The sequence below is a fragment of the Oncorhynchus kisutch genome, linkage group LG11, assembly GCF_002021735.2.
Source record: "Oncorhynchus kisutch isolate 150728-3 linkage group LG11, Okis_V2, whole genome shotgun sequence".
In the NCBI taxonomy this organism is placed as follows: Eukaryota; Metazoa; Chordata; class Actinopteri; order Salmoniformes; family Salmonidae; genus Oncorhynchus; species Oncorhynchus kisutch.
In genome coordinates, this window is record NC_034184.2 from 73,422,053 (window position 1) to 73,441,218 (window position 19,166).

At 47.5% G+C, this 19,166-nt stretch overlaps 1 protein-coding gene across 1 annotated transcript in view; it reads left to right on the top strand.

Annotated features, from left to right (window-relative positions):
• LOC109899013 (carboxypeptidase A6) overlaps positions 1–19,166 on the top strand; it is a 69,783-nt gene that overhangs the window by 42,382 nt on the left and 8,235 nt on the right. Inside the window, 5 exon segments of the mRNA XM_031836302.1 lie at positions 9,991–10,115; positions 11,746–11,768; positions 11,771–11,859; positions 12,834–12,935; positions 13,018–13,122. Of these exon segments, the coding sequence (XP_031692162.1) occupies positions 9,991–10,115; positions 11,746–11,768; positions 11,771–11,859; positions 12,834–12,935; positions 13,018–13,122 (444 nt within the window).

Genomic DNA, 19,166 nt, shown 5'->3' on the forward strand with positions numbered 1-19,166 from the left:
CTAAAAACAGGACACTGGGGTAGGCTTTCAGCTGAAATTGCAATCAGCTGTTTTTGGAATGATTAAATATTCTGCTGAGATTTTCTATATGTTTCAATCTGGAGAAATGCACAACATTTGCCTTTCTGTTTTGAATGTGTTTTTAACAGTTTGGAAACAGTGTGTTAGCATTTTAAAACATGTGCTGCAAATAAACTCAGCAAAAAAAGAAACGTCCCTTTTTCAGGACCCTGTCTTTCAAAGATAACTCGTAAAAATCAAAATAGCTTCACAGATCTTCATTGTAAAGGGTTTAAACACTGTTTCCCTTGCTTGTTCAATGAACCAGCTGACGGACAGCTGATCATCCTCGCAGTGGCAGACCACGTTTTTCAACACCTGCACAGGATCGGTACATCCGAACATCACACCTGCGGGACAGATGCAGGATAGCAACAAGAACTGCCCGAGTTACACCAGGAATGCACAATCCCTCCATCAGTGCTCAGACTGTCCGCAATAGGCTGAGAGAAGCTTGACTGAGGGCTTGTAGGCCTGTTGTAAAGCAGGACGGGCAAAAAGTGCTCTTCACTGACGAGTCACGGTTTTGTCTCACCAGGGGTGATGGTCGGATTTGTGTTTATCGTCGAAGGAATGAGCATTACACCGAAGCCTGTACACTGGAGCAGGATCGATTTGGAGGTGGAGAGTCCATCATGGTCTGAGGCGGTGTGTCACAGCATCATCAGACTGAGCTTGCAGGTAATCTCAACGCTGTGCGTTACACGGAAAACATCCTTCTCCCTCTTGTGGTACCCTTCCTGCAGGCTTATCCCGACATGACCCTCCAGCATGACAATGCCCCCAGCCATACTGTTCATTCTGTGCATGATTTCCTGCAAGACAGGAATGTCAGTGTTCTGCCACAGCCAGCGAAGAGCCCGGATCTCAATCCCATTGAGCACATCTGGGACCTGTTGGATCGGAGGGTGAGGGCTAGGGCCATTCCCCCCAGAAATGTCTGGGAAATTGCAGGTGCCTTGGTGGAAGAGTGGGGTAACATCTCACAGCAATAACTGGCAAATCTGGTGCAGTCCATGAGGAGGAGAATTACTGCAGTACTTAATGCAGCTGGTGGCCACACCAGATACTGACTGTTACTTTTGTTTTTGAACCCCCCTTTGTTCAGGGACACATTATTCAATTTCTGTTAGTCACATGTCTGTAGAACTTGTTCAGTTTATGTTTTAGTTGTTGGATCTTGTTATCTTCATACAAATATTTACACATCTTAAGTTTGCTGAAAATAAACGCAGTTGACAGTGAGAAGACGTTTCTTTTTTTGCTGAGTATACAGTTGAAGTCGGAAGTTTACATCCACTTAGGTTGGAGTCATTAAAACTTGTTTTTCAACCACTCCTCAAATTTCTTGTTAACAAACTATAGTTTTGGCAAGTCGGTTAGGACATCTACTTTGTGCATGACGCAAGTCATTTTTCCAACAATTGTTTACAGACAGATTATTTCACGTATAATTCACTGTATCACAATTCCAGTGGGTCAGAAGTTAACATACATTAAGTTCACTGTGCCTTTAAACAGCTTGGAAAATTCCAGAAAATGATGTCATGGCTTTAGAAGCTACTACAGTCTCTCAGTCGCTGCTGTTTCTCAGGTGCATTTTTCACATCATCCTTAACATGTGCAAAATAATAAGTGCATTTCTCAGAACAATTTGTACAAACTGCAATATACAATGGATATGTTTCTAAAGCTAGTCAGTCACTAAAAATCCTTAGTACATCTCCCAAAAGTAAATATTCATGCCAATGATCATGCCAGTGTCATCAGAATGATAATGCCGATGCCCTGGCTAGCTGTCTAAATCACCAACCAACCTCTCCACTCACCGGACCCTTTTGATCACTCGACTAAGCATGCCTATCCTTAATGTCAATATGTCTTGTCCATTTCTGTTCTGGTTAGTGTTTATTGGCTTATTTCACTGTAGAGCCTCTAGTCCTGCTCACTATACCTTATCCAACCTATTAGTTCCACCACCCACACATGCAATGACATCTCCTGGTTTCAACGATGTTTCTAGAGACAATATCTCTCTCTTCATCACTCAATACCTAGGTTTACCTCCACTGTATTCACATCCTACCATACATTTGTCTGTACATTATACCTTGATGCTATTTTATCGCCCCCAGAAACCTCCTTTTACTCTATGTTCCAGACGTTCTAGACGACCAATTCTCATAGCTTTTAGCCGTACCCTTATTCTACTCCTCCTATGTTCCTCTGGCGATGTAGAGGTGAATCCAGGCCCTGCAGTGCCTAGCTCCACTCCTATTCCCCAGGCGCTCTCTTTTGACGACTTCTGTAACCGTAATAGCCTTGGTTTCATGCATGTTAACATTAGAAGCCTCCTCCCTAAGTTTGTTCTATTCACTGCTTTAGCACACTCTGCCAACCCGGATGTTCTAGCTGTGTCTGAATCCTGGCTTAGGAAGACCACCAAAAACTCAGACATTTTAATTCCAAACTACAACATTTTCAGACAAGATAGAACTGCCAAAGGGGGCGGTGTTGCAATCTACTGCAAAGATAGCCTGCAGAGTTCTGTCCTACTATCCAGGTCTGTACCCAAACAATTTGAACTTCTACTTTTAAAAATCCACCTCTCTAAAAACAAGTCTCTCACCGTTGCCGCCTGCTATAGACCACCCTCTGCCCCCAGCTGTGCTCTGGACACCATATGTGAACTGATTGCCCCCCATCTATCTTCAGAGTTCGTGCTGCTAGGCGACCTAAACTGGAACATGCTTAACACCCCAGCCATCCTACAATCTAAACTTGATGCCCTCAATCTCACACAAATAATCAATGAACCTACCAGGTACCTCCCCAAAACCTTAAACACGGGCACCCTCATAGATATCATCCTAACCAACTTCCCCTCTAAATACACCTCTGCTGTCTTCAACCAAGATCTCAGCGATCACTGCCTCATTGCCTGCATCCGTAATGGGTCAGCGGTCAAACGACCTCCACTCATCACTGTAAAACGCTCCCTGAAACACTTCTGCGAGCAGGCCTTTCTAATCGACCTGGCCGGGGTATCCTGGAAGGATATTGATCTCATCCCGTCAGTAGAGGATGCCTGGATATTTTTTAAAAATGCCTTCCTAACCATCTTAAATAAACATGCCCCATTCAAGAAATTTAGAACCAGGAACAGATATAGCCCTTGGTTCTCCCCAGACCTGACTGCCCTTAACCAACACAAAAACATCCTATGGCGTTCTGCATTAGCATCGAACAGCCCCCGTGATATGCAGCTGTTCAGGGAAGCTAGAAATCATTATACACAGGCAGTTAGAAAAGCCAAGGCTAGCTTTTTCAAGCAGAAATTTGCTTCCTGCAACACTAACTCAAAAAAGTTCTGGGACACTGTAAAGTCCATGGAGAATAAGAACACCTCCTCCCAGCTGCCCACTGCACTGAAGATAGGAAACACTGTCACCACTGATAAATCCACCATAATTGAGAATTTCAATAAGCATTTTTCTACGGCTGGCCATGCTTTCCACCTGGCTACTCCTACCCCGGACAACAGCACTGCACCCCCAACAGCAACTCGCCCAAGCCTTCCCCATTTCTCCTTCTCCCAAATCCATTCAGCTGATGTTCTGAAAGAGCTGCAAAATCTGGACCCCTACAAATCAGCCGGGCTAGACAATCTGGACCCTTTCTTTCTAAAATTATCTGCCGAAATTGTTGCCACCCCTATTACTAGCCTGTTCAACCTCTCTTTCGTGTCGTCTGAGATTCCCAAAGATTGGAAAGCAGCTGCGGTCATCCCCCTCTTCAAAGGGGGGGACACTCTTGACCCAAACTGCTACAGACCTATATCTATCCTACCGTGCCTTTCTAAGGTCTTCGAAAGCCAAGTCAACAAACAGATTACCGACCATTTCGAATCTCACCATACCTTCTCTGCTATGCAATCTGGTTTCAGAGCTGGTCATGGGTGCACCTCAGCCACGCTCAAGGTCCTAAACGATATCTTAACCGCCATCGATAAGAAACATTACTGTGCAGCCGTATTCATTGATCTGGCCAAGGCTTTCGACTCTGTCAATCACCATATCCTCATCGGCAGACTCGACAGCCTTGGTTTCTCAAATGATTGCCTCGCCTGGTTCACCAACTACTTCTCTGATAGAGTTCAGTGTGTCAAGTCGGAGGGTCTGCTGTCCGGACCTCTGGCAGTCTCTATGGGGGTGCCACAGGGTTCAATTCTTGGACCGACTCTCTTCTCTGTATACATCAATGAGGTCGCTCTTGCTGCTGGTGAGTCCCTGATCCACCTCTACGCAGACGACACCATTCTGTATACTTCCGGCCCTTCTTTGGACACTGTGTTAACAACCCTCCAGGCAAGCTTCAATGCCATACAACTCTCCTTCCGTGGCCTCCAATTGCTCTTAAATACAAGTAAAACTAAATGCATGCTCTTCAACCGATCGCTACCTGCACCTACCCGCCTGTCCAACATCACTACTCTGGACGGCTCTGACTTAGAATACGTGGACAACTACAAATACTTAGGTGTCTGGTTAGACTGTAAACTCTCCTTCCAGACCCATATCAAACATCTCCAATCCAAAGTTAAATCTAGAATTGGCTTCCTATTTCGCAACAAAGCATCCTTCACTCATGCTGCCAAACATACCCTTGTAAAACTGACCATCCTACCAATCCTCGACTTTGGCGATGTCATTTACAAAATAGCCTCAAATACCCTACTCAACAAATTGGATGCAGTCTATCACAGTGCAATCCGTTTTATCACCAAAGCCCCATATACTACCCACCATTGCGACCTGTACGCTCTCGTTGGCTGGCCCTCGCTTCATACTCGTCGCCAAACCCACTGGCTCCATGTCATCTACAAGACCCTGCTAGGTAAAGTCCCCCCTTATCTCAGCTCGCTGGTCACCATAGCATCTCCCACCTGTAGCACACGCTCCAGCAGGTATATCTCTCTAGTCACCCCCAAGACCAATTCTTTCTTTGGCCGCCTCTCCTTCCAGTTCTCTGCTGCCAATGACTGGAACGAACTACAAAAATCTCTGAAACTGGAAACACTTATCTCCCTCACTAGCTTTAAGCACCAACTGTCAGAGCAGCTCACAGATTACTGCACCTGTACATAGCCCACCTATAATTTAGCCCAAACAACTACCTCTTTCCCAACTGTATTTAATTTGTATTTATTTATTTATTTTGCTCCTTTGCACCCCATTATTTTTTTATTTCTACTTTGCACATTCTTCCATTGCAAAACTACCATTCCAGTATTTTACTTGCTATATTGTATTTACTTTGCCATCATGGCCTTTTTTTTGCCTTTACCTCCCTTCTCACCTCATTTGCTCACATTGTATATAGACTTGTTTATACTGCATTATTGACTGTATGTTTGTTTTTACTCCATGTGTAACTCTGTGTCGTTTTATCTGTCGAACTGCTTTGCTTTATCTTGGCCAGGTCGCAATTGTAAATGAGAACTTGTTCTCAACTTGCCTACCTGGTTAAATAAAGGTAAAATAAAATAAATAAATAAATAAAATAAGTCATTGAGTCATTGTTCACAAACAAGGTCGTCAAAATGTTTAGGCATGTTGTCAATGTAACTGTGTACTTTGACAGTATTACCTGATGTAAACTTAGGCTACAGTTTGGATGACAGTTACTGTATTGAAAATGCACAAGGCTGCACTTCTATGGCATATATCAATTTCAACAGTACTATTTACATATTACTGTATGTGGGTTATTGATTGAAAGAGACTGGACAACCCAAGGGGCACAAAGGAAAAAAAACTAAATTAGAAAGAAACACAGGAAACCATCCCTAAGGCACAACTTTGCCCGCAGCACTGTTGTGCTGTCTCTACACATCCAGACGTTCCTATCTGTCGGCCCACATATTCTCATCCACATCACACCGGATATTTTCCCTTCCAATGCAACGTGGAAAGAATCTTTTGGAATGCCTTATCCATCCTCTGCAGGCGTCTACTGTGATGTCCTCACATGCTGCATCCATTGCAGCCAGCAGGGTCATCTGTGTGTGTGGCTGACGATCGTACACCTTCCACCTCCATGCTGAAAGGAACTCCTCAATTGGGTTAAGGAATGGTGAATAAGGTGGGAGGAATTCTATGAGCATCCTCGGGTGGGTCACAAACCATTGCCTTATGATGTTTGATCGATGGAAACTCACATTATCACAAATGACCACATACTTTGGCAAATCCTCTCTAAACAGACCCCTTTCATCATCAGGGATGAGAGCCCTGTAGAGAGTCTCTAAAAAGTTGAGTAGATGCTGGGTGTTGTATGGCCCTATAAGGGGGATATGGGTTAGGACACCATGCTCCGAAATAGCAGCACACATGGTGATATTTCCTCACCGTTGGCCTGGCAAATCCACAGTAGCTCTGTGACTGATGATATTCCGACCCTGCCTTCTGCATTTGGTCAGGTTGAAGCCAGCCTCATCCACGTATACAAAGTTGTGAGAGGGTTCACTTGATTCCAACTCCATTATACGCTATATCCCAGAACACACAGTTGAATTTGTTTTGGTAAGGAAGAGTGACATAAAATGTACATATATTGCATGATCCTTCCACAGCAATGGAAGCAGTTTATGCTTACTGTACTATGTATCACTATAAAATGTTGCTGTAAAGTAGTTACATAGATATATGTTTTACCTGTGAATACTGGTACCGTAGCTCCTTAACTCTGTCCTCATTCCTTTGGTATGCTATTTCATACTCATCTGGTTTCTATGCAGCACCCTGTCGATGGTTGAGATGCTAACCGTATGGATGTTTTCAAAGACATCGTTGTCTTCTATAATGGTCCTTTGTATTTCCCTGAGTCTCATGGCATTGTTTGCTCGGACCATGATGCAAATAGCCTCCTCCTGTTGAGGTGTGAAAAGGCGTCCTCTGCCACCGGTTTGAGGTAATCTTGCAGTCCTATGTGGGGAAAAATGCAGTGATGCATCGCACACTTTCACATAGACAAAAACTATGCGAACACACATTTTACTGTAAAACATAGAGGTGGGTGCATGTAAGGTGCAGTATGTATCTGTATAGAGTATATTTCTGTATGCTGTGAAATACAAGTGGACTACTGTAATATGAAGCATTGTAGGAAGTATACAGTATACTGCTTATTTACAGTAACAGTGCACTGTACATTGGTGGACATACCTGTTCTCTCTTCGAAGCGTTTGAACTATTGAGGACACTGTTGATCTCCCAATATTCGGCTACACCCTTCGACCCGTCTCAACCATTGTAAGGCCATGATTGACAACATGGTCTACAATAGTGGCCCTTATCTCATCAGATATGCGCCTATGTTCTCTTCTGCCTCTTCCTCTGTTTTGCCTTCCACCACGCATTCTTGCTCCTCTTCTTCCTCCTCTTGGCTGTTGACCCTGTTCGTTTCCTGGTCCATCCATTATTGGAAAATTGCAACTCTGTGTTGTGGTCTGTCTATATATGCTTGCCAATTGATTCTTCATGAGATGCACCTTTGAGCAATTTAGACAACTGGTTGATTGTAGCCTAGTGGTTAGAGCGTTGGACTAGTAACCAGAAGATTGCAAGTTCAAACCCCTGAGCTGACAAGGTACAAATCTGTTGTTCTGCCCCTGAACAGGCAGTTAACCCACTGTTCCTAGGCCATCATTGAAAATAAGAATTTGTTCTTAACTGACTTGCCTGGTTTAATAAAGGTTAAAAAAAGTAAGACTATACAACAGAGAACCATCTTCTATATTTTTATCAACATGACATGAGCAATTGATAATGTGGAAAAAGCTGACACTTGTACATTATCAATTGCAATTTGTTCAAAAGAATAAGAAATTGCTTTAATGATGTGCACAAGTGACTAGATGATTTGGAATTTGTACAAGTAGTATCAAGAATTGCACTTTTGATCTAAGAAATGCACCAAAGAGACTGAGAAAAACTGTAATAGGCTAACAAATCAAATCAAATCAAATGTATTTGTCACATACACATGGTTAGCAGATGTTAATGCAAGTGTAGCGAAATGCTTGTGCTTCTAGTTCCGACAATGCAGTAATAACCCACGAGTAATCTAACCTAACAAACTGATACCATTGTAGTCAATTGGAGGTGTACCTGTGGATGTATTTCAAGGCCTACCTTCAAACTCAGCGCCTCTTTGTTTGACATCATGGGAAAATCTAAAGAAATCAGCCAAGACCTCAGCAAAAAAAATGTAGACCTCCACATGTCTGGTTCATCCTTGGGAGCAATTTCCAAACACCTGAAGGTACCACGTTCATCTGTGCAAACAATAGTACGCAAGTATAAACACCATGGGACCACACAGCCTTCATACCGCTCAGGAAGGAGACGCATTCTGTCTCCTAGAGATGAATATACTTTGGTGCGAAAAGTGAACAACAGCAAAGGACCTTGTGAAGATGCTGGAGGAAACAGGTTCAAAAGTATCTATATCCACAGTAAAACGAGTCCTATATCGACATAACCTGAAAGGCCGCTCAGCAAGGAAGGCGGCACTGCTCCAAAACCACCATAAAAAAGCCAGGACAAAGATCATACTTTTTGGAGAAATGTCCTCTGATCTGATGAAACAAAAATAGAACTGTTTGGCCATAATGATCATCGTTATGTTTGGTGGAAAAAGGGGGAGGATTGCAGGCCGAAGAACACCATCCCAACCATGAAGCAGGGGAGTGGCAGCATCATGTTGTGGGGGTGCTTTGCTGCAGGAGGGACTGGTGCACTTCACAAAATAGATGGCATCATGAGATCATCTCAAGACATCGGTCAGAAAGTTAAAGCTTGGTCGCAAATGGGTCTTCCAAATGGACAATGACCCCAAGGAAACTTCCAAAGTTGTGGCAAAATGGCTTAAGGACAACAAAGTCAAGGTATTGGAGTGGCCATCACAAAGCCCTGACCTCAGTCCTATAGAACATTTGTGGGCAGAACAGAAAAAGCACGTGTGAGCAGGGAGGCCTAGAAACCTGACTCTGTTACACCAGCTCTTTCTGGAGGAATGACAATGTGACTTCAGTTTTGACCAATGCATGTTAGCAATTGACAAAAACTGCAAGAGTAATGCAACAGTTGCTTATCATTTTGAGCAGTTGTATCAATTGATAGATCATTGAAATGAAGTGAATAGACAGTCATCTCAGATGTAATGTGTGAATTGCATTTTGAAATGGTAATTCTTTGTTAAGTTATGTTGTTTTGAACAGGTGATTTTAGTTCAATGAACAAATTATCTTAGCTTTGTGTGTATTGTATCCAAGCATGCATTTTGACCATCGGTCATTTGAAAAATGACATCAAGGTTCTGAAATTAGTGCCAAGTAATTGTAAAAAACTGTAATAGGGACTTGTGGTGTGTTTGTGCGCATGTGTGTGTGTGTGTGTGTGTGTGTGTGTGTGTGTGTGTGTGTGTGTGTGTGTGTGTGTGTGTGTGTGTGTGTGTGTGTGTGTGTGTGTGCGTGCCTGCGTGCGCATGTTCATGTGTGTGTGTGTCTGTGTCTGTGTGTGTAGTCATCAACGTTCCCTCAAACTTTACTCGGAGAGCAATATTGACCTGCTGGACAGACCCATCAAGCCTTAAGCCATAAGATTGATCTAGACTCCAGGTCACAGTGTGCTGTGGAGAACAGCCTTGAATGTTAAAGCTGTGCTATTGTCCATCTCCCCAGAAGCCCTGGGTTTATTAGCAGGAGGAAGCTAAAGTCATTTGTTCAGGGGATGGGCCAATTTAGTTCTGTTCAGAACTTCGGGTTCATCAAGGGAAGCAAGGTTGTTTGGGTGGTGAGTGTCTTGCCATGTCTGTATTTGTCCATGTTCATTCCACTATAACTAACTCTCTCTCTCTGCCTCTCAGGTGGACCTGTGGCAGCCCAACAGTGCCTCTCTGATCCGACACAACGCCACCGTGGACGTGCATGTGAGACGGAACAACACGCGAGGGCTTCGTGCATGCCTCCAGAAGGAACACATAGATTTTAAGTAAGGGCTGTGAGACTACTCCCCCCCCCCCCCCCCCCCCCCCCCGACTCACCGCTCCCCATTTCATATTTTCTCCCATCAATCATCACAATCAACATTAAAATGATGGAGGTTATCATTGTCATCCCTATCCTCAGGGAAGATTTTCTACTTTTTATCTAATGCTCTACTCTATACCTCTCTCTCTCTCTCTCTCTCTTTTCTTAGTCTCTCTCACTCTCACTCTCTTTTATTATTTTATATTGTCTGGGCCGGGGAGGCTGGTGAGTTGATGGGTTTCCTTGTTTACAGTCTGAGAGACTGTCTATTTTAGAGGAGAAACGCTATGGGTGATGGCTTGATATGAAAGGGGAATAAAATATCAAATCGTAGCTGGGGAAATACAATTGTGTGTAGTGATTCCTAAACTGTCACGCTTTCAACCACTTTAATTTATGTCCACAGTTTTCTCATTAATGTGAGCTAAGCTAGTGTATGACAATAATCTTCAAAACGTACTCATTTCTGAAGAGAAAGAAAGTTATCTGAAAAAAGGGCAAAGACAGATGTAACCTTCTCTGGTGCTATGAGCATAGTTGAGCAAATAAGTGAGAGGAGAATGTGACACGTCAAATAGAAAACATTTTCTCTTCATGGACAGCAGAGGTTCATTTACTTCCAGAGGGTTGCTGAGCTCTCACGCTCACACACAGTAGCACTGTCTACAAGCTGTCTCTCCACACAAGGCCTAAGTCTCTGCTCTCTCTGCATTTTTTCTCTCACTTGAATAAGCAAACTGATGATAAAAGGAACTCATCTAACTTCAAATCACACCCCCAAAGCTTCTTGTACTTGCAGTAATCCAAAGCTGAAACACCAAGGTCTTTTTTATTTTTGTTTCAATCGTTTCTCTGTATTTTAGCTCGTAGAAATACCAAGTCAAGAAAGGACTTTACAGGAAAAATGTACCTATGTAAAACAATGTACCCATCAGACTCACACTAGTCTCTCTCTGCCTCTATCTCTCTCTCTGCCTCTCTCTCTGCCTCTCTCTCTCTCTCTCTCTCTCTCTCTCTCTCCCTCTCTCTCTCTCTCTGCCTCTCTCTCTGCCTCTCTCTCTCTCTCTCTCTCTCTTCCCCTCTCACTCTGTCTCTGTCTCTCTCTCTCTCTCTCTCTCTCTCTCTCTCTTTCTTTCTCTCTCTCTCTCTCTCTCTCTCTCTCTCTCTCTCTCTCTCTCTCTCTCCTCTCTCTCTCTCTCTCTCTCTCTCTCTCTCGCTCTCTCTCTCTCTCTCTCTTTCTCTCTCTCTATCTCTCTCTCTGCCTCTCTCTCTCTCTCTGCCTCTATCTCACTCTGCCTCTATCTCTCTCTCTGCCTCTCTCTCTCTCTCTCTCTCTCTCTGCCTCTATCTCTCTCTGCCTCTCTCTCTGCCTCTCTCTCTCTCTCTCTCTCTCTCTCTCTCTCTCTCTCTCTCTCTCTCTCTCCCCCTCTCTCTCTCTCTCTCTCTCTCTCTCTCTCTCTCTCTCTCTCTTTCTCTCTCTGTCTCTCTCTCTGTCTCTCTCTCTGTCTCTCTCCCTCTCTCTCTCTCTCTCTCTCTCTCTCTCTCTCTCTCTCTCTCTCTCTCTCTCTCTCTCTCTCTCTCTCTCTCTACAGGGTGTTCATATCTAACCTTCAGAAGGAATTGAAAAGCAGACTGGATATCGCTCTTCCCGCAAGAGGAGGTCTGAATCCCAATATGACTATGAGGTGTACCACTCTCTGGAGGAGGTAGGTGGGACACACACACACACTCTCATTTACTCCATTGCTCACACGATAACACACTGTTTAGATTTGTACACACACACTAACACAGTCACACACACACACACACACACACACACTTTTCAGTTCAGTACAGTGCAACTAGGAGTCTTTGAGATGTGTACATTTGCCTCTGGCCCCCTGAATCTTGAATCTGTACGCCCCAGTTCCACGGTCCGCATGCATTCCACTGTGAGATAGGGGGAACCAGGAAGCCTTTCAGCAAGACTTCAGCAACCTATCATTATCATTACACAGCTTTAAACCTTTCCTCAAACACAGGAGACACACAGGGCTAAGACACACACACACACACACACACACACACACACACACACACACACACACACACACACACACACACACACACACACACACACACACACACACACACACACAGGAAACATCCATTTACATTCACCATCTGTACAATCTCTGTGTAGCAGGGCCATAATGTACATACCATTCCAGAGAGGTGGAAATACTTACATCTCCATCACCTCCGTCATCCAGGACTGTTAGATTAAGTGTCTGTATAGTGTGTTAGAGGGGGTTATTGAGTGGGTGTGAAGACACATGGAAGGAATTGAACTTTTATACTAGCACACACACATACTACGTGAAGCCTGATCTACTCCAAGATAAGTGTGTGTGTGTGTGTGTGTGTGTGTGTGTGTGTGTGTGTGTGTGTGTGTGTGTGTGTGTGTGTGTGTGTGTGTGTGTGTGTGTGCGTGCGCCTGGGCTAATTGCCCCATGGAATCAGCTACAACTAAGATTCATTGCCGTGCTGCCTAGCGTGAAATGAGTTGTTTCACAGAGTTAAAGTGTGATGTGTAGGTCTAGTGTTATAGAGCTGATAGGATGGCCTGGTGCCTTGTTATCTTCATTCTTTGGCTGAATGACCTTCAATTCTTTGTTTCTTGTGTTTCTTTCCCCAGATCCAGAGTTGGATGTTTGAGATGAACAGGACCCATCCTCACCTGGTGGACATGTTCTCTATAGGGAGGTCATATGAAGGCAGGCCCCTTTATGTGCTTCAGGTAGTGTAGGAGACACACACACACACACACACACACACACACACACAATGTTGGTTAACTGACTGGTGTCCTGTCCTGTCAGCTAGGAAAGAGAACACGGTCCTATAAGAAGGCAGTGTGGATAGACTGTGGGGTCCATGCAAGGGAGTGGATTGGACCAGCCTTCTGCCAGTGGTTTGTCAAAGAGGTACGTTCCTTTGGCCTTCCTTGACAACTCCAGTCCTTTAGGGCAGCAGTGTCAGCTCTGCTGTTTTTCTACCTTGCCTTCTTATAAGAGATTTCATCCTGGGAGAGCCAGGTGTGTGTGGACTCTCCATCCCAACAACAACATGCATTGATTAGTAAAGTGCCAAGAGGAGAAGCCAGCAGGACTGTGGTCCTAGAGGCCTGGAGTTGTGCACCTCTTACTTTCTTACTGTAAATCACAGTGTTAACCTTTAATCATGTGTTGCACTGCAGTAAAATAAGCTAAGAACCACTTTGGTTGTTGAACGCCTCCAATTTGGTAAAGCATGAAGTTTGCAATGCCAGGATAGTGGGTTCGATTCCCGGGACCACCCATACGTAAAAATGTATGCACGGATGACTGTAAGTCACTTTGGATAAAATCGTCTGCTAATTGTCACATATTATTATTATATTAATAATAGCTGGAGAGGCTGCAGCCTGCTGCTGTCGGTCTCTGGTGCTGTCTGTCTCTGGTGCTGCCTGTCTCTGGTGCTGTCTGTCTCTGGTGCTGCCTGTCTCTGCTGCTGTCTGTTTCTGGTGCTGTCGGTCTCCGCTGCTGTCGGTCTCTGGTGCTGCTGGTCTCTGCTGCTGCCTGCCTCTGGTGCTGTCTGTCTCTGGTGCTGCCTGTCTGGTGCTGCCCCTCTCTGGTGCTGTCTGTCTCTGCTGCTGCCTGTCTCTGGTGCTGCCTCTCTGGTGCTGTCGCTCTCTGGTGCTGCCTCTCTGGTGCTGCCCCTCTCTGGCGCTGCCTCTCTGGTGCTGTCGCTCTCTGGTGCTGCATCTCTGGTGCTGCCCCTCTCTGGCGCAGCCGCTCTCTGGTGCTGCCTCTCTGGTGCTGTCGCTCTGCTGCTGTCTGTCTCTGGTGCTGTCTGTTTCTGGTGCTGTTGGTCTCTGGTGTTGCCTGTCTCTGGTGCTGTCGGTCTCTGCTGCTGTCTGCCTCTGCTGCTGTCGGTCTCTGCTGCTGTCTGTCTCTACTGCTGTCTGTCTCTGGTGCTGCCTGTCTCTCACCCAGGTGGATGCTATTATAGACATAGGAGTTAGGTGTCTCTGGTGCTGTCTGTCTCTGCTGCTGCCTGTTTCTGGTGCTGTCTGTCTCTGCTGCTGTCTGTCTCTGGTGCTGTTTGTCTCTGCTGCTGTAGGCCAATTTATCCCCATTCAAAATCCTATTTCCCCTAAGCCTAACCCTAATTCTAACCTTAAACCTAACTCCTAAGTCTATAATAGCATCCACCTGGGTGATGCACAGCAACCATTTCTATGCCAGAACACTCACCACACGGAGAGGTAAGGAGTGAAATATGCCTATTCGGGGGATGATTAGGTGGCCATGTTGGTAATTTAGCCAGGACACCAGGGTTAACAACCCTACTCTTACAATAAGTACCATTTTTAATGACCACAGAGAGACAGGACACCCGTTTAACGTCCCATCCGAAAGAAGGCACCTTACACAGGGCTATGTCCCCTTCACTGCCCTGGGTTCTCCTTACACTAGAGAGAAGAGTGCCCCCTACTGACCCTCCAACACCATCTGGTCTCCCATCCAGGACCCACCCTGCTTATCTTCAGAGGCAAGCCAGCATTTGGATGCAAGGTGGCATGCTGCTGACACACATACACACATCTCTCTACTTTTGCTCTGGACACTCTCTCAGTTTGGAACCATTACAACCATTTTGACAGAGAGCAGGGAGAGTAATGCGTCACACACAATTAAGTCCCCGCAAATCAACTCAAACCACCCTGAAATGTCAGAGCTTTACTATAACATTGTTAGAACATAGCAAGCCGTGTACATGTCTAGCAGGGGGGTTTATGCAACTCCAGATGAGTGTGTACTAGGACAGTATTGAGAAACTTCAAGAGTTTGTACAAGAACAGACTTTTATAATGGAGCAGATCACTGTGCTGTTTAGGTCAATAATAGTAATGTCTCATTTTGGCCAGTGGGGGGCAGAGCTCCATCTCTCTACAAAGTCAGATTAACCTTGGCCTGAGCCTGATTACTGAGCAGGTATTGCCCCACCAACAATCTGCTTTCTCCAATCCTCCACTGGAACCTGCCTGGGGAAGAGGCATTAACACACTCCTGATCAAAACAAATCCAATTGGATTTGTCACATGCGCCAAAAACAACAGGTGTAAACCTTGCTGTGAAATGCTTACTTACAAGCCCTTAACCAACGAAATAGAGTTAAGAAAATATTTGCTTAATATACTTAAGTAAAACATGTAATAAAGGTAACACAATGCAGCAGCATAACACCCTGCATCCCACTGCTGGCTTCTGAAGCAGGGTTAGTCCTGGATGGGAGACCAGCAGCATAACACCCTGCATCCCACTGCTGGCTTCTGAAGCAGGGTTGGTCCTGGATGGGAGACCAGCAGCATACCACCCTGCATCCCACTGCTGGCTTCTGAAGCAGGGTTGGTCCTGGATGGGAGACCAGCAGCATAACACCCTGCATCCCACTGCTGGCTTCTGAAGCAGGGTTGGTCCTGGATGGGAGACCAGCAGCATACCACCCTGCATCCCACTGCTGACTTCTGAAGCAGGGTTGGTCCTGGATGGGAGACCAGCAGCATAACACCCTGCATCCCACTGCTGACTTCTGAAGCAGGGTTGGTCCTGGATGGGAGACCAGCAGCATACCACCCTGCATCCCACTGCTGACTTCTGAAGCAGGGTTGGTCCTGGATGGGAGACCAGCAGCATACCACCCTGCATCCCACTGCTGACTTCTGAAGCAGGGTTGGTCCTGGATGGGAGACCAGCAGCATACCACCCTGCATCCCACTGCTGACTTCTGAAGCAGGGTTGGTCCTGGATGGGAGACCAGCAGCATAACACCCTGCATCCCACTGCTGACTTCTGAAGCAGGGTTGGTCCTGGATGGGAGACCAGCAGCATAACACCCTGCATCCCACTGCTGACTTCTGAAGCAGGGTTGGTCCTGGATGGGAGACCAGCAGCATACCACCCTGCATCCCACTGCTGACTTCTGAAGCAGGGTTGGTCCTGGATGGGAGACCAGCAGCATAACACCCTGCATCCCACTGCTGACTTCTGAAGCAGGGTTGGTCCTGGATGGGAGACCAGCAGCATAACACCCTGCATCCCACTGCTGACTTCTGAAGCAGGGTTGGTCCTGGATGGGAGACCAGCAGCATACCACCCTGCATCCCACTGCTGGCTTCTGAAGCAGGGTTGGTCCTGGATGGGAGACCAGCAGCATACCACCCTGCATCCCACTGCTGGCTTCTGAAGCAGGGTTAGTCCTGGATGGGAGACCAGCAGCATACCACCCTGCATCCCACTGCTGGCTTCTGAAGCAGGGTTGGTCCTGGATGGGAGACCAGCAGCATACCACCCTGCATCCCACTGCTGGCTTCTGAAGCAGGGTTGGTCCTGGATGGGAGACCAGCAGCATACCACCCTGCATCCCACTGCTGGCTTCTGAAGCAGTGTTGGTCCTGGATGGGAGACCAGCAGCATACCACCCTGCATCCCACTGCTGGATTCTGAAGCAGGGTTGGTCCTGGATGGGAGACCAGCAGCATACCACCCTGCATCCCACTGCTGACTTCTGAAGCAGGGTTAGTCCTGGATGGGAGACCAGCAGCATACCACCCTGCATCCCACTGCTGGCTTCTGAAGCAGGGTTGGTCCTGGATGGGAGACCAGCAGCATACCACCCTGCATCCCACTGCTGGCTTCTGAAGCAGGGTTGGTCCTGGATGGGAGACCAGCAGCATACCACCCTGCATCCCACTGCTGACTTCTGAAGCAGGGTTGGTCCTGGATGGGAGACCAGCAGCATACCACCCTGCATCCCACTGCTGACTTCTGAAGCAGGGTTGGTCCTGGATGGGAGACCAGCAGCATACCACCCTGCATCCCACTGCTGACTTCTGAAGCAGGGTTGGTCCTGGATGGGAGACCAGCAGCATACCACCCTGCATCCCACTGCTGACTTCTGAAGCAGGGTTGGTCCTGGATGGGAGACCAGCAGCATAACACCCTGCATCCCACTGCTGACTTCTGAAGCAGGGTTGGTCCTGGATGGGAGACCAGCAGCATAACACCCTGCATCCCACTGCTGACTTCTGAAGCAGGGTTGGTCCTGGATGGGAGACCAGCAGCATACCACCCTGCATCCCACTGCTGACTTCTGAAGCAGGGTTGGTCCTGGATGGGAGACCAGCAGCATAACACCCTGCATCCCACTGCTGACTTCTGAAGCAGGGTTGGTCCTGGATGGGAGACCAGCAGCATAACACCCTGCATCCCACTGCTGACTTCTGAAGCAGGGTTGGTCCTGGATGGGAGACCAGCAGCATACCACCCTGCATCCCACTGCTGGCTTCTGAAGCAGGGTTGGTCCTGGATGGGAGACCAGCAGCATACCACCCTGCATCCCACTGCTGGCTTCTGAAGCAGGGTTAGTCCTGGATGGGAGACCAGCAGCATACCACCCTGCATCCCACTGCTGGCTTCTGAAGCAGGGTTGGTCCTGGATGGGAGACCAGCAGCATACCACCCTGCATCCCACTGCTGGCTTCTGAAGCAGGGTTGGTCCTGGATGGGAGACCAGCAGCATACCACCCTGCATCCCACTGCTGGCTTCTGAAGCAGTGTTGGTCCTGGATGGGAGACCAGCAGCATACCACCCTGCATCCCACTGCTGGATTCTGAAGCAGGGTTGGTCCTGGATGGGAGACCAGCAGCATACCACCCTGCATCCCACTGCTGACTTCTGAAGCAGGGTTAGTCCTGGATGGGAGACCAGCAGCATACCACCCTGCATCCCACTGCTGGCTTCTGAAGCAGGGTTGGTCCTGGATGGGAGACCAGCAGCATACCACCCTGCATCCCACTGCTGGCTTCTGAAGCAGGGTTGGTCCTGGATGGGAGACCAGCAGCATACCACCCTGCATCCCACTGCTGGCTTCTGAAGCAGTGTTGGTCCTGGATGGGAGACCAGCAGCATACCACCCTGCATCCCACTGCTGGCTTCTGAAGCAGGGTTGGTCCTGGATGGGAGACCAGCAGCATACCACCCTGCATCCCACTGCTGGCTTCTGAAGCAGGGTTAGTCCTGGATGGGAGACCAGCAGCATACCACCCTGCATCCCACTGCTGGCTTCTGAAGCAGGGTTGGTCCTGGATGGGAGACCAGCAGCATACCACCCTGCATCCCACTGCTGGCTTCTGAAGCAGGGTTGGTCCTGGATGGGAGACCAGCAGCATACCACCCTGCATCCCACTGCTGGCTTCTGAAGCAGGGTTGGTCCTGGATGGGAGACCAGCAGCATACCACCCTGCATCCCACTGCTGGCTTCTGAAGCAGGGTTGGTCCTGGATGGGAGACCAGCAGCATACCACCCTGCATCCCACTGCTGGCTTTTGAAGCAGGGTTGGTCCTGGATGGGAGACCAGCAGCATACCACCCTGCATCCCACTGCTGGCTTCTGAAGCAGGGTTGGTCCTGGATGGGAGACCAGCAGCATACCACCCTGCATCCCACTGCTGGCTTCTGAAGCAGGGTTGGTCCTGGATGGGAGACCAGCAGCATACCACCCTGCATCCCACTGCTGGATTCTGAAGCAGGGTTGGTCCTGGATGGGAGACCAGCAGCATACCACCCTGCATCCCACTGCTGGCTTCTGAAGCAGGGTTGGTCCTGGATGGGAGACCAGCAGCATACCACCCTGCATCCCACTGCTGGCTTCTGAAGCAGGGTTGGTCCTGGATGGGAGACCAGCAGCATACCACCCTGCATCCCACTGCTGGCGTCTGAAGCAGGGTTGGTCCTGGATGGGAGACCAGCAGCATACCACCCTGCATCCCACTGCTGGCTTCTGAAGCAGGGTTGGTCCTGGATGGGAGACCAGCAGCATACCACCCTGCATCCCACTGCTGGCTTCTGAAGCAGGGTTGGTCCTGGATGGGAGACCAGCAGCATACCACCCTGCATCCCACTGCTGGCTTCTGAAGCAGGGTTG